At 39.5% G+C, this 15,130-nt stretch overlaps 1 protein-coding gene across 1 annotated transcript; it reads right to left on the reverse strand.

Moving 5' to 3' along the window:
* Positions 1-447: 447 nt before the first annotated feature.
* On the reverse strand, positions 448-13,706 carry mtf2 (metal response element binding transcription factor 2). Its single transcript, XM_022212328.2, has 15 exons — positions 13,419-13,706; positions 12,055-12,256; positions 11,082-11,163; positions 10,458-10,568; positions 10,168-10,268; positions 9,778-9,956; positions 9,562-9,657; positions 7,362-7,430; positions 6,920-7,043; positions 6,507-6,574; positions 6,225-6,395; positions 4,210-4,321; positions 3,944-4,002; positions 3,598-3,705; positions 448-2,887 (listed from the first exon to the last, which is right to left on the reverse strand). Exons 1-15 carry the CDS (start codon positions 13,421-13,423, stop codon positions 2,512-2,514), a joined length of 1,863 nt encoding a protein of 620 aa, XP_022068020.2. The 5' UTR covers positions 13,424-13,706; the 3' UTR covers positions 448-2,511.
* Positions 13,707-15,130: the final 1,424 nt, after the last annotated feature.

Below are 15,130 nucleotides of genomic sequence, written 5' to 3' on the forward strand. Positions count from 1 at the left end.
GAAAATTGCGAGAGCCCGCCCGGGCTAGCAAGTAGCTTGGAGGCTAGTGCTGCCGTGGCGAGCCGCTCTGCCTCTCACGGCAATAACCACGCTGAGTAATACAGTTGACAAGAGGCTCGCCGAATTGAATAGCTCCGTTGTGGGCATTAAGCAAGGTTTATCCGAGGTTCACAACCGCCTGTCTTCAACCGAAGCTGCCATCGAGACACATGAAAAGCAAATTGAAGATCTGGAGCGGCGCCATGATAGCCTAGCCTATTTCTCCTTTCATTAGACTTTTCTTTAATGGTTCATTTTGATTAATATTTTTTTATACAGGAACATTATTTTTTATTCTATTTATTTGTCTTTATATTTCCACTTTCATTTATTTATTCTTTTATTTTTTTTTCATTTGGCACTCTCACTACTCCATATCCTCACATGCAGCAGAAAAACACCATTCAGTTCAAAATATCTGCTTTTATTTATTCTTTAACAAAACAGGTTCACAAGTAACACGTCAACCTATATAATGATGTATAAAAACGTAATAAGAAGAATCTCAAAAGACAAAGCAGACGTTACATGTATGTTCTTTGGCTGCAGAAGCCTGCTGGAAGCCAGTGGCAGCAACATCTAGGCTGAGACACCGACAAAACAGAGAGAAGCTTCAAATGCACTGAATACATCCCTACAAAAAAAGACCTATCAGTGTGTGTTCATCTTAACGAAAGCAGAAACATCTCCAAAAAGAGATACTAACTGAATATTTACCTCTTGCAATGACATACAGCATTTTAGTTTTCCAGTGATTGTTTTCTGACTCAGTTTAAACAAGCAAGTGTCGCAGTAAAATGAACTACAAATTATTTTGCTCAAAACATTAAAAAAAAAACCAAAAAAACAAAAAAAAACAGCCTACATATGTTAATACGGTCCAAAGTAATGAAAAATACAGAAGTTGATATAAAACACTGACCAACAACAACGAATGAACAACTTGAATCACAACCTCCTTTCATGCTGCAAAAGCTGGCCAATGCAATGCAGTGAAGTTTCAGGGCATGTCCTGAGTGTGCACCACAACGTGAACTTGATGTAAAAACAAAAATAAAGCAAGTGCATGTTTGTCGCACTCATCACACAGAAAATTGAATGCCTGAGTCAAATCATCACACTAGCGATGCTGAAGCTCCCCTTTCTAAAGCCATATGGTCCAATTCTGTAACCGAACAACGGCTTTTTCCAGGTCCAACTTGCATAGGCAGCACACAAAAAAATAGAAAACAATTCTGAAGTCTTTGTGTGGGAGATGGGTATGTAGTCATTTAACTAGCAAAGAAAGAAAACTAAATTAGGTCCTTAGAGATTTTAAAGTTAAGAGTCATGTTATCAAATTTAAATGAAAATGTTTTAAAAGGCTATGTATTTAGACAAGGACACTGAAGATTCTTCACAAAATCTATGAAAACAAAATTAGTTTTGTCAGAATGGACAACTTAGTAGGAAATCCTTTAGGTCTGGGCTTGGGAAATTTGATGAAGCTAAGAATCCCTCATTTAAATTTAAAGTCTTGAAAATTTGATGAGAAACACTTCCTTTAATAACCCGAAAACTTTTGGAGAGAACTTGATACGTGCAAGTGAATCCATGATTAAAATTACACAAGAAGTCTGCCCCATTGAACAGAAAAGGCATATGAAAAAGAACAAGGAAATGGGTAATAACAAATGTAGTATAGTTCTATATAAAATAATAAACATTTGCAGCAGCACATCTCTTTGAGTTCCTCCCTAACTGCTCAAAACAAAGCACACTTTCCAAAACAGGGTTAAAGGATAAGTCTGCCAAAGGCAACCAGAGGTACTCAGGGCTGGGACTTAGAGAGAGGGGGGCCCTGTTGTAGAGGGACGCGTTTTTATTTACCACATTTGGTAAGAAAAAAATGAAACAAGCATTAATTGTTTACTGCATGGTTGCAGGTATCAAACAATTAATGTTTAAATAAAAACTCCCCCTCTTTCGCTTATCCTCCATGATTCACCATTTTAATACCTGACCGACTACATTCTGTCAAAAAACCTTACAGTTCCATACTTAACTGGTCTGGAAATGAAAAGCATATCACTGGATTAAAAATCAGCACAATAAACGGATCACTGAAAGCCTACAGGTGCAGTGTACAGAACTACTGTTTGCCCCAGAATAAATGGGGGGTTTCTGTAAACATTCAAAGCACATAATGAAAGCTAAAACTGGAATATGGAAAACACGGTGTGGTACGACCATTCTTCACCCTGATTGGTCAACTATTTTTGAACAGATGAGGATAATACATGTGTGTGATAATCACTGTGGACTACACTGAACCAGTAGGCTTTACAGTGAGCTTAACAGGCAAAACTTGCTCCTGTCTAAACTAAACAAAGGCATATATCAGTTAATGCTCTGAATACACATGTCCTCAGCACGGCCTCAAACTCCTGATGGTGCTCTTTAAAGTTAGAGGTGATTGGGAGAGCGTTAAGCCTAAGAGGCAGTGACTCCTTCCCACTCCACCAAGTACTGCACCTTGCCGTCGAGGGTGACCCGTCGGGCCAGGACTTTGTACTTTTCCCCACAAGCCAGTCGCCCCGCTGCTCCGAAATAGCTGCTGATGGAGCTCTTGAGGTGGGACAGCTGGCTGTTGGGGTCCATGCCATGAACTATGTCCGTGGAGTGAAGCCCTGGGAGGGAGCTCAGCATCTCTGTGGCTGAGGGGTTTGTGTCTGCAAGGCTGGGAGGGGGGATCTCTGGGTTGGGGGGCTGCAGGGCCCGTCGCGGCCGCCCACGCTTCCTTTTTATAGGTGGAGGGGAAACAGGCATGATGCTGGCTGCTGCACGTGTCTTGCTGGAACTGCAGAGGCTGGAGGGTGTTTGAAAGCAAAAGAAGAAGTAAAAGAACTGATGTTAATTTTTAGAGCGATGACAAAATTAAGACCGAGAGTTAACAGCCTGTGAGTTGGTGGCTCTGTAAAGGATGGGCTATGCTTTCTGCACGAACGAGTCACGTGAAAAAGAGGCGCTTGGATATCAGCTCGAGAGACCATGTGTGACTTTATACTCGGCATCTGCTCCCAAACTGCAGGGGGCAGTGTATGGCAAACACACGTCTACTTAGTCTACTCGCGTACTAAACTAGAGTAGAAGAAGTTTGCCATCATTTACACCACTTACAACATGGCATTCTACCAGATAGTTAGTGATTAGTTTTAATTTCACAGCATGAATCGTTTGTAACCAGGTTGTCACAGTGATCTCTGTGTGACGGATCGTATAAATGCCTGGATTTCTGAACTTCTGCTGCTTGCAGCACCTGTTCTTCCGCCAACGACGTGGAAATTTTCCACTTGAGAAGGGCCGTGTGAGGGTGCGTGGCTGCTAAAATTACTTAATTTGTCCGCACGGAGCCGCATGGACCTCATGGATGCAGCAAGCATGAAACTAGCTTAAGGCTCTACCTATGCATCAGGTTTCTTTGAGGGAAATGCTTAAATCAGTGACAAGATCGACATACCGATGTCAAGCAGGTATAATGTTTACCATATTATGTAGCAGTTTTAATAGCAGGCATACCTGGACTGTCTTGAAATGCTAGTTGAGGTAGTTTCTGAGGTGCTCAGGGCTCCTATAGATTCCACATCTGAAGTTCGTGAAGACAGCAGAGACCTGTCGCTCCTGGTGCTGTGAGGACGGTTAAAAAAAACAAAACAAATTAACAAGAGGATAAAAACATTAAAGGCGGGAAAGAAAACTACAGCACAAGCATTTTTTGAAATAATTTAAAATGTGTTCGAGACTAAATAAATCAAGTAATAAAAAAATGCAACTATAAAAGATGAAACCAGTTAGTAGTCGTTGCCCTCGATGTACAGCAGCTTCACCACTACACAGGAGTATCTTTTGCACTTTGCTCACTTACTTGATGGGGGATAAATGATCCAATGCATGGGACTCTAGTGGTAGAGGTTTTCTGATTTCCTGTCAAAGCCAAGTACAAACTATTAGCATTTCTAAGTGTGGTTCCTTCTTATCGAACGTTTTCTTACCATCAGCAATAAAGGTTAAAGTTTTGTCACAAAAACGGCTGCATGCACTGATCCCTTTACAAAACACGTTTCAAGATATGAACACATGCAGCACATGCTACAAAGATACACACAGAAAAAAATGCACACACACACACACCTGGGACGAAAGCTCAGCGGAGCGTTGTGGTTTAGCCAGAGGCTCCAGACAACGAGCTCCTTGCTTCCTCTTTTTCTTCTTCTCTGTGCCATTGGTTAGAGCACTGGAACTTCTAAAGGCACAACAACAACAACAACGTTTCACAACAGTTTCACAAGTAATGTGACAGTTAGGATTATATAACAGTGGAAGTGTTCAGCAGTCATGTATTATGAAACAATCAACAAGAAAAGTTACAGTATGAAAACAACTTTTTTGACATGCTTTTTGTTTCATTATTGGTTCTGAACTCCTGCCCTACATTATATGATTATTACATTTATCCCATCAGTTCAACAATAGCAGTCTGTAAATTTTGATACACGTCATGAAGTACATGTTCAGAGCACGAAACGGTCACATGAATCCAACAGATGTAACGTCACAAGTCAGGATTTCACGTGAAGTTGTGCAAACATCAGGACCTGTAGTACACATGTTCTTGTGACTATTGGCAGGCGCACATTACAATTTTCCTGGTCGTATTCTCTACGAGCAACAGAGCTTGTGAGCTGAGGGAATAAATTATATCTGCAAAATGGTTGACTCGTATGTTACTACGTCTATTGAACATAGCTACACAGTTACAGTAGCACAAACTGAGAAACATACATGGATTCAGTTGGCGATGCAGAAAAATGCATGAACATGATTTTAAGCTTGGTCCTGGCATGCAGCTAAGTCCATTTTATACTGCTGCTAATAAAACACAGATAGTCTAATTGTTTTTAATACAGAGAACATTATAAACTAAATCCATTTCAATTTGATCTGGACAAAAACCGGTACGATTCCCACATATCCTTCATCATGGGACAGTCTCGGACCAAAATGCACTTCTTGATGCTATTCATGTTTAAATGCATAACGCATCACTTTAGAAATTAGTTGCTGCAATAAAAGACACTGAATGATAAAAAAAAATACAGGGGGTCCTTGGTTTACGACGTCATTGACCTACAGCATTTCATGTCAGAACTGGTTACGTGGAACTAGTTGGCGAGTGGAGCAGACGAATACGTCTTCATGCAGCGCTATAAGACGACTTTGTTTACATTCTCCAGTTGCAACGCCATCTTGGATTGTGCTACATTCTAACTTTTTGCCCTTCATGATAGCTCCCAAGGTTTAGTTAGACTCTTCAGATGGCAGTGCTTCAAAGAAAAAGAAAGCCATCTTCATGCAAGTGAAATCTGATACAATAAAACACTCGGAACAGAGCGAAAAGACCAACAAAAATCGGTCAAGTTGTAAAAACAGTGCAACATATTGTAGCGACCCTTTGTGATGAATGAGTGAGACTTTATTTCATTATCTGGTTGTTTATTGAACCTTCACACAAACCACTGTGGGCCGTAGCCAAAACAACTACAACAATCCTGCAACTTAGCTCCAGAATTAGCCACCGTTCCCAGCTCTCTCTTGCTCCACAAACACACTACTGCTGACTCTCAGGCAATCAGAGGTGAGCTAACAAACACGGCACGTTCACTGACATTAGATAAATCTCGAACTGAACAATAAATATTGAAACCTCAACGTCAACAATAATATCAGTCCGTTACAATATTCTGTTATCTTGGTGTATATAAAGAAAGCCTGGCTATGTAGAGCTTGATTCATAGCACCCCTCAAAAGGATGCTTGTTTTCTGTTCGACATTTAAGGGGACATGCTCTGTGAGTTCACCTCCCGTGATCAGACTATCAAAGCAGAGTTCTACCGTTACGTCCTGAGGTGTTGATGGGAGTTTTAAGGAATATGTACCAGATATGAATAAAGCCTCAACTGGCACTTTGAGCTCTTAAACAGATCCATTAAAAGTGAAGTCGTGACTCTGGAGAAATATTGTTGCTATTTAGCTCTGTCACAAACAGTGTATTGGATTGCCATTGCTTACACCACATTTAAGAATATTAACCTGAATAGATTTTTACAACAACTAACTTTTGAATTTCACTAGGTTTACCAGCTTACCTCACGCCAGACAGGGCTTTGGTGGACTTGCATCCCTTGATGGTGATCTCATGTGAAGCCTTCTCCATCACTCTGCCAGCTGGCTCATCACAGTTGGGAGGAGCAGGAGGGAAACGGATTCTTAGGCCAAACAAGTGTTTCTTTTTTTTCACCTCTTTCCCTGACATGAACCTGGAAGAGACAGTGAAAGATGAAAAGGTTAGAACACACAGCTCAGTACACACAAAAAAAGACTGAAGAATACTTAAAAGCTATTATATTAAAAATAACAGGTTAACATACATGCAGCTATTGTTGTTTAGCGCCAAGAGAACACTTTCGTATCGCTCTGATCTTGGAGTGTTGGCGAGCTGTAGACAAAAGGGAACAGGAAAGACGGGGTGCAAGAAAAAAAAAGGTTAAATATATTAAAAAAAAAATCAATACCACATGGTCCCAAAATCTCATTTAGAAGCCTGGGAATTCATAGCAAAGAAATAATTAGCCCACTAGAGCATGCTAACAATGTAGTTTTCCAGCTGTACTGATACATTTAGCTGCTACATTAATTGGAAACATAGAACAAGCTACTAACTCCTGACACCATGTGCTAAATGTAAAAAGGACTCTTTCTGATAAGAAATAAAAAATGAAATGCCAAAAAATAACAGAATCTGTCGGCCTACGACTAGGTACTGCATTAGAAGCGTCCACACCTCTCCTAGCTGCAGCAGCTCCCAGTTGTCGTTGATATAAGCCATCAGGTCCTTCCCAGAGTCAAAATACTTCTTCTTGTGAATCACACTCAGGTTGTACAGGCTCAGGTGTGTGACATCCTTCCTGAAACATTTTAGTGAAAGGCTGTGTTTTCTCAGTCTGCTTTCCAAGAGAATGTCATAAAAAGAATCCAAATATGATTTAAAAATATATCAAATGTGAGAGTTGGTAAGAGTGGCACGACTAGAGTGGAGGGAAGGAAAAGAAAATACATGTAAGAATATTATGAGTCTTGAGTGTTTGGTGTAGGAGGTGGTATCATATTTAAAAAGCAATATTTATGAAAAAAGAGCAACCACATGCATGTGCACTTTACAGTATAGTGTTAGAAAAGAAGGCTGTTTTTGTTAAAGTTACATACGCATATTAAGATGTACTCACCAGCTGAGAGGCAGACGGTTGAGGTACTCTGGTCCACCATTACAAACGGAACAAACAAACACATAAAACCTGAAGACAAAAAAACAAACAAATGATTTACTCAGTTGGCTTTAATTAAATTGGAATGTAAAAGGCAGAGTGGGCAGGGGGTGCTTCTCATTATCCAAACTCATTTTCCCCTCACATCCTCTCTCCTCCCATTCCTCCAACACTGAAGTGGAGGATCTGCCAATTACTAAAATCCATCTCATGCAGAAGAAAAAAAAGAGAACAAAGTTGTATTCTACGTAGGAAATATCAATTGCCGCAATGTATAAATGCTGCACTCTGATGGGTGTCAGTTTGATTTGTTATACACTTACCAGGCAAAAGTTTGGACACACTTTTCATTCAGTGCTTTTTATTTATTTCTATTATATTCTACATTGTAGATTAAAACTGAATATTAACACTTTTTGTTGACAACTTAATTCCATATGTGTTCTTTTAAAGTTTCGATGTCTTCAGTATTAATCTACAATGTACAAAGTAACTGGTATTGCTTAAAACTGACGGTATGGGACAAAGGATTTCTCATTTGGCAGATTCGGTTCCTTCATCCTTGCATCTCTGTCTCACATCCTCGGTGCGGCTGAACAATGGTCTTTCAATCAAAATCGCAATTTGAAGTAATGAAAGTTGAAAATCTCAAAGGCTGAAGTTTAGGATTTATGTTGTGCTGTGCTCGGAAAGCAAAGAAAAAAAGTTGGTATGCTGTAAAGCACCCATGGTTACAGACAGAGAGTGCCAAGTCATGAAATGTTGGTCAACAATAATGCAACATATTGTGTCCTGCAAGGTGAAGAGGAACACCACCATGACACCAAGCACAGTTTTTTTATTTCTTTTGCAGAATTTACTCCGATGATACAGCTTGGACCCATTAACACCAAAATAAAAGATTACCAAAGTCATCAGTCGCATTTAAAAATTTTTTTTTTTTTTGCCAAATTAATTGACTATAATTTTCAATTTGTTCAACAAAAGAAAATCAACTATGATTGTTTCATGAAGCTTCAGTACTGTTGCTAGTGGTTACTGCTAGCGATGTTACTGATTAATTGTTTACCGATTGATTGCTGTTAACACTTTTATTGGTTAAAATTATTATTATATAATCCTGGACTGATAAAGTTGCTGCAACAGTATTTGTAGACATCTGTTCCAGCTGAGCAGCTGTTTCCAGCAACTGGACTGACATAGCTACAGTGATAAAATGAAACAAGTTACTCCATCATGTAGATCAGGTACATGGACTATTTTGATGTAAAACTGCTGTTAAGAGAATAATAACATGGCAAGGTATTTACTGTGGAAAACTGGAGCTTGTTTTCCGTGTTTACTTTAGATTTTGTCAGGTAATTGTTGGACAACTGATTAAAATAAAATTGTAATAGCCGATTTTTTGGTGACATTAAGTGGTGGTGGTTGAAGTAAAATCAGTTTAATCAACCATGTGTTAGTGTGTGTGTGTGGAAAAGACCTCTGAGCTTGCTTTGTGATAAAGGCTTTTTTTTTTTTTAACTTGAAAAAAAATGTAGGGAAAAAGAGAAAACATACACTGGAACCTTGTATTTCTTTTTCTTTGGAGTATTTTCTCAACATAGTAAAAAATGTTGTGCCTGCTCGGCAAAAAGGAAAAAGAAAAACAATGATGCATTTTGAATTAAAGTAATCAAGCTTGGATGTGTTTGTATAACAAGCTTTTAGTTGAAACAAACTCAAGAGGGCACAGTAAAAACACCCTCGGCCACATGCGCTTCACTGACTGGACACTACATCCTTAAGTCTAGTTTGTAAGTGTGCATTTTGTTTTTCCTTCTCTTTGAGCCACCATCATACATAAATACATCTTGATGATGAGTTTAGTTAGCCACGACTGGCTGGAATTGCTGGTTAGAATACTGCATGCTGTTCTGACTGAAGCTTAATGTGATCAAGAATCACCACTATAGTGATGACTACAGACTGTGCCTGGTTTCTCTTGCACCTGTCTACTAATATGTCAAATGGCCTGAAATTACAATGTGTGGAGGGTCCAGTTAAAAAGTCTGATCAAATCCATGCCTGGTAGTCAATCAGCAATCTTCTCAATTACCAGCTACATAGTATATTAACTACAGAACGTGTGCTGTAGTTTAGAAGTAGAAAATATTTGTACCTATCTCCATAGAGCATGGGCATCTGTAGGCAATGGAGGCAGGCTTCATGGAACCACTGCTGACACCTGCTACACTGCAGCATCTTCAGGTACCATCTACAAGCAAAGAGACAGAAAAGTTAGCTCTGCCAGGATATGCAATATTCATTTTTTTACAAGCATGTAGGGAAAAAACTGAATTCTTTAATGTGTTCAATCATGTAACGCATCACTCACTCTCCAGGACCACCACAGTAGCAGTAGCACTGCTGGCTGTTGGTCTTGTGGCCCTGGTCCCACTCCAGTTCATCCAGTGAGTATGGGAAGGACAGGTGCAGCTCCATGTGCTGCTGCTGATGCTGCTCTTGATGCAGAAAGTCTTTAGCGGATGCTCCCCTTCTGTGCGCCCTCCCCCTCTGTAAGCCACACAAAAAAAAAATCATGATCCTTCACAACATAAAAACTACTGACAAATCTGTACAGACAAATGATCTATAGTCTCTAATCTGCATTTTGCTTGACAGTAAAAGCACAGAAAAGACTGAGGAAAACACCTGTTTGTTATGTAAACATATGGTCATCTTTACTACTTGTTTTATGTATTTATACCCCGAAATAAAACTGTACCTTGGGCATAGAAGTGAGCTCACATTCTGAGCAAAGCCACTTGTCATCAGAGTCAATGACAGCAGCATCAATGATGGGGGTGTGACACAGCTGATGGTAGCCTAGAAGACAATGAACAGCTTTATATGCAGCTGCCATCTAAGTACTCTTATTCAGAGATTAGAGTACAGTAGGAGGATAAACAGTGAAACAACAATTTTAACTGGTTAGTTAAATACAGACTAAATATGAAAGAACTGCACAGTTTTGTTTAATGTTAGTATCAGAGAATCAGACACAAAGAACTTTACCTTGTCCACATTTGTCACAAATGACAATCTCATTGGGTTCCTCTGAAGCTTCATCCTGGCATATGGAGCAGACGATGTCATCATCCTCGTCATCATCATCATCTTCATCCCCTGTAATGGACAAAAATAGTCAAGGAAACAAGCAACCTTAAAAAGTAAAAACTTAACCAAGCATCTCAGAAAGCCGCTTCACCGTCAATCTGAGGATCACACCGAGTATTATTGGTATTATCGATCAAGATTTCTTTCTATCCATCGATTGGTGGTTCTTCATAAAGTAAACACAGACAACGCTTTCTGCTTGCCAACACAGTATTTCCCGTAGTGGACAGACTCCAGTCTCAGTATATCTTTTCGAAGTTCATCCACATGTAGGCTGCTACTGTGCTGATACACTGGTGGACAGTTAACTGTCAGTGACAAGAGCAGCAAGATAAGTCTGACAGAAGAAAGCACGGAGAGTTTGGACAGCACAATACAAATTCAGGCTAAATGACTATTAAACCGTGCAGCATTTAAGCAGCAGATTTTGTCAGGCAAGGAAATTGCACGTATGTGTTTTAGATTGTTGAACTATTTAAATGATTCCACAAACATGTTAATCTTAAAGCTAAAAGAATTTACCTGTCTGAATGTCCTTCCAGAGAACCCAAGATTTTGACTGATCCTCGAAAATCACAAAGCATCGCTGCTTGTCTCGATCTATCTGAAAAAATAAAAATAAAAATAAAAAGAGATTAACTTGATGCTAAACACTGCAGTTTTTTTAAAAAGTCTGCACACACGGCACAGTCATCTCACACCTTCAGCAACAAGGAAAGATTTTATTGCAGCAGCAACTGATGAAAGCGAGCAATAGTCCAGCAGATTATAGAACAGAATAGAATGTGCTTTATTGTCATTATATAGTGTGCAGTGAGATTGGAGAGCTTCTCCTTTTCAGTGCTAACAAGAAGGTGGAAGATAAAAGTCTTAAAAATCCTAAAGCTAGTGCAAACAGTCTCTATTTACAAATATACAATATAAATAAGGGTGAATATTGAGGTAGTATCGACCAGCAGCAGGAGATCAAATGTTTCACATCACATCCACCAATTTTAAAACTCATTTTCTAGGTGCATGTACACTTTGACAAAAATTCTAATAATAAAAGTTTGTGGAGTCGAAACGAGACAGCAGACTTGCGAGAGTCGAGGTAATTTACGGTTTCTCTCCACTTCACAGCACATCAGAAACCAGAACACTTGTGTGTAGTTTTTACCGGGAAAACAACCAACTACCCAGAAAACCCCGTAATAGGAAAAAAACCCTCAAATTCACTCCTCTCTTAAAGGCACAAGTCCTCCTTGGTGAATGTCTCTCACAAAGTGGGTCCACCACGAGTTACATAAAATAAGGTGAAACACTGCAGCTAAAAAAAAAAATCCTAACACAAAATTAATGCACCTAGTCATGTAGTATTCTGCTAAGTTTTTTACATTTGTCACAAATTCTATCGAGGGTAAAAATTTCATCAGTTTAAATACGAGCAGCTGCTGGTACTGAGATGGAAAACTTGTTGGAGCACCAAGACAAGTGCTTCCCTCACACTACTAACCTTTGTGATTGTCCCCAAATAGAACAAGCCATCTGACCACCGGGCCAAGACGTCCTGTCCTTCTGAAAACCTGTCAGACATGCCGTCTTCTCCATACTCTCCCTTAACAGAGAGGCTCGTGGGGGACAAGGACACAGCCTGCTGCTGCCACTGGGGATGACCTCTGTGATGGACAGGCAGGTGATCCACAACCCCTGAGTCTCTGGAAAACAAGGAGGAGGGACGGAGCTGTGAGAGACATGCAATTATAATATGGAAAGAAATGGATTGTACAGCACTTCTTAGGACGTAATCTGTGAATAATTCAGACTAAGTGCTGCTGACGGTATGCCAGGTGTTTCGGTTTACAACTAGCAAATATGTACACAAACAGGGGTCGACCGATTATCGGCATGGGTAATAATCGTCTCAATTAGTCAGCACATTACCAAAAAAAAAACTATTTTTACAGCAGATGGTTCCTAGTTTCCACCCTCCTTAATTACTAGTAATAGGTATCAATATCAGGCCTGAAAAATCCGTATCAGTAAACCCCTGCATAGGTGTGCTGATGCAACAGTGTGGTATTGTGTGTAACTGTGAAAATAAAGGCACAAAAAGCCTTCTAAAAATAGCAACACCCCAATCTACACTGGAATCAAAGACAGCTGTAAAAATGCCTAAAACAAAAGGCAATTCATAACAGCTAGAAGGACTTAGATGCAGACATATGTGTGTATCTGTAATAAGCTACTGCAGTGTGTGTGTAATGGGAGAATACAAGGACACATTGTGTGGTTACAGAAGAGCTTACTGAACAATGAGTGAAACAAATGCCATTTCCCCTCCAGTGGATAAAAACAAGTGGTAATACTCATAATTAGTGCTAATTGCCAATTAACCACAACCATGCTTTCAGTAAGATGGCTGCTGAGGATTTCCTATAATTACATAAACATAAATGCATGCTAAGGTTAGTGTAGTCACATTTAGACACTGATATTCAAATTGCAAGTGTGAGTGGCAGTTGTCAGTTTAATTAAACAAATGCAACATTGGACATATCTTCTGCTGCAAAATATTAATCATTACGTTGTGTTAGAGGTCGCAGGTTATTCATTTTGTCTCTTTTTCTTTAGCCACTGTTCGTCAGTGTGGGGTTCCCTTTGTTCAGATGAGTGGACCTTACACAACCCCTGAAAGGGGATAAAGAGGCAGTTTGAGATCATGCTTAGCGCCGAAATTATGTCTTGGATGTGAAATAGCGAGCAGCCGGGCCTCGTCGATAGCACAAATAATCCACATGTAAAGCCGTAAACCCGGCCAGGTCGCTGACCGTCGGACCCACACCCCCCAACGGGAGGAAAACATGATGACAACAATACCTCATTCGGTCACCTCCGCTTCAACAACCTCCTCGTACGACAAAAAAAATAACTGAATAGGAGCAAACCCCGGTGTCCCGCTCTGTCTGCCGGCGAATTTATTCCAAAAGTGTGTCTGGAAACTTGCGGGTCCTGTGTCTTCCTCAGAAAATAACAAATGGCTCATTTTCCCCTAGCACGTTCGCCATTTTGGTTTCCCGCTGATGATCGGGGAGTGCATTATGGGAAGCGCCTCAACGACGGCCGCCACTGCTGCTGTCGCTGCGACGTTCACTCTTTTTCAAACATTTGAAAATGTAGGCAGGGCATTAAGCAGAAAATTACCGCCCCTTAAAGAAGCATAAGATGTTTCTGGTCGTTTGGGTCGAACAACTTACCTTTTATGTCGAGTTTTCCCTCGTACTGCGGATAAAATATGCACTTAGGTTATCGGACTTAACAGTTAAAGAGCCCAAGTGGTGAAAATACATTGTGTTTTGTGGTTGTTATAAACTTGGATGTGTGAACTTCAGAGTGAATATATGAGGATGGTTACATGTGCCATTCCTCAAGCCGTTCACAACTACATTTAACCTACAAATCAAAATAGTAGCTAACAAACCAATAGTCAGATGAAAAGTGAACACAACAGTCTTCATGCACTACCAGCATTTAAGGAACTGAAGACCAAGTAGGCTACCTTTTCTTAAAGAAGCATAAGATGTTCACTGCAAAAACTCAAAATCTTACCAAGTCTATTTGTCTTATTTTTAGTCAAAATGTCTCATCCCACTTGATTTAAGATAAATTCACTTAACAAGTCCATTTTCAACAAAATGGAGGAACTGTTTTAGGACAATGCATCTTAAATATCTTGTTAAGTCAAATAATCTTGAAATTTTCTTGTTTTGAGTTGTATTTTACAGAAAACTCAAAATACATTGAATAAATCTCAAATTAGGAGGTTACATCAAAGCCAAAATCTATTTTTGAGTGGAAAAACTAATATTTCTTTAACATGTCTGGCTTAGACACCTAAGCTTGACAATCCGGGTAAAATATAGCTTAAAATAAGTTTGCCCACCTAATTTTAAAATCTCAATATTCTAAATATATCTTATTTCAAGAAGTCATACCAAGCCATTTTTCACTTGTTCTAATGGCAGATTTTTTTCCACTTATTTCAAGTAAACAAGGACAGGGTGGGTTACTATGTTTTCACGTTGTGCTGGTGCTCACATCTGTTTGCTTCTCCCATGCTCTGTGTGCTCACATATAATGCATTTTAAATATAGACAGCTGATGGTTTTAATACATCTGAATTTGCAATAAGGTTAAGTAGACAATATATTGTACCATACTATAATACTACACTGCTCTACAATATACTAGATTATACTATGCTTTGCCATAATATAATATAATATAATATAATATAATATAATACCTTTATTATCATGTACCTGAAAATACAACAAAATTTTGTTGCCAATCTATTATAGTAGCAGCATGAGTTGCAGTCGGCACTTGAAATCCCAATATAGAATATAACTATATATACTATACTATACTTCTTCTTCTTTTCCTTTCAGCTTTTCCCTTCAGGGGTCGCCACAGCGAATCAATTGCCTCCATCTAACCCTGTCCTCTGTATCCTCCTCTCTCACACCAACTACCTTCATGTCCTCTTTAACCACATCCATAAACCTCCTCTTTGGTCTTCCTCTTGGCCT

This window comes from Acanthochromis polyacanthus, chromosome 9 (assembly GCF_021347895.1).
Source record: "Acanthochromis polyacanthus isolate Apoly-LR-REF ecotype Palm Island chromosome 9, KAUST_Apoly_ChrSc, whole genome shotgun sequence".
NCBI lineage: Eukaryota > Metazoa > Chordata > Actinopteri > Pomacentridae > Acanthochromis > Acanthochromis polyacanthus.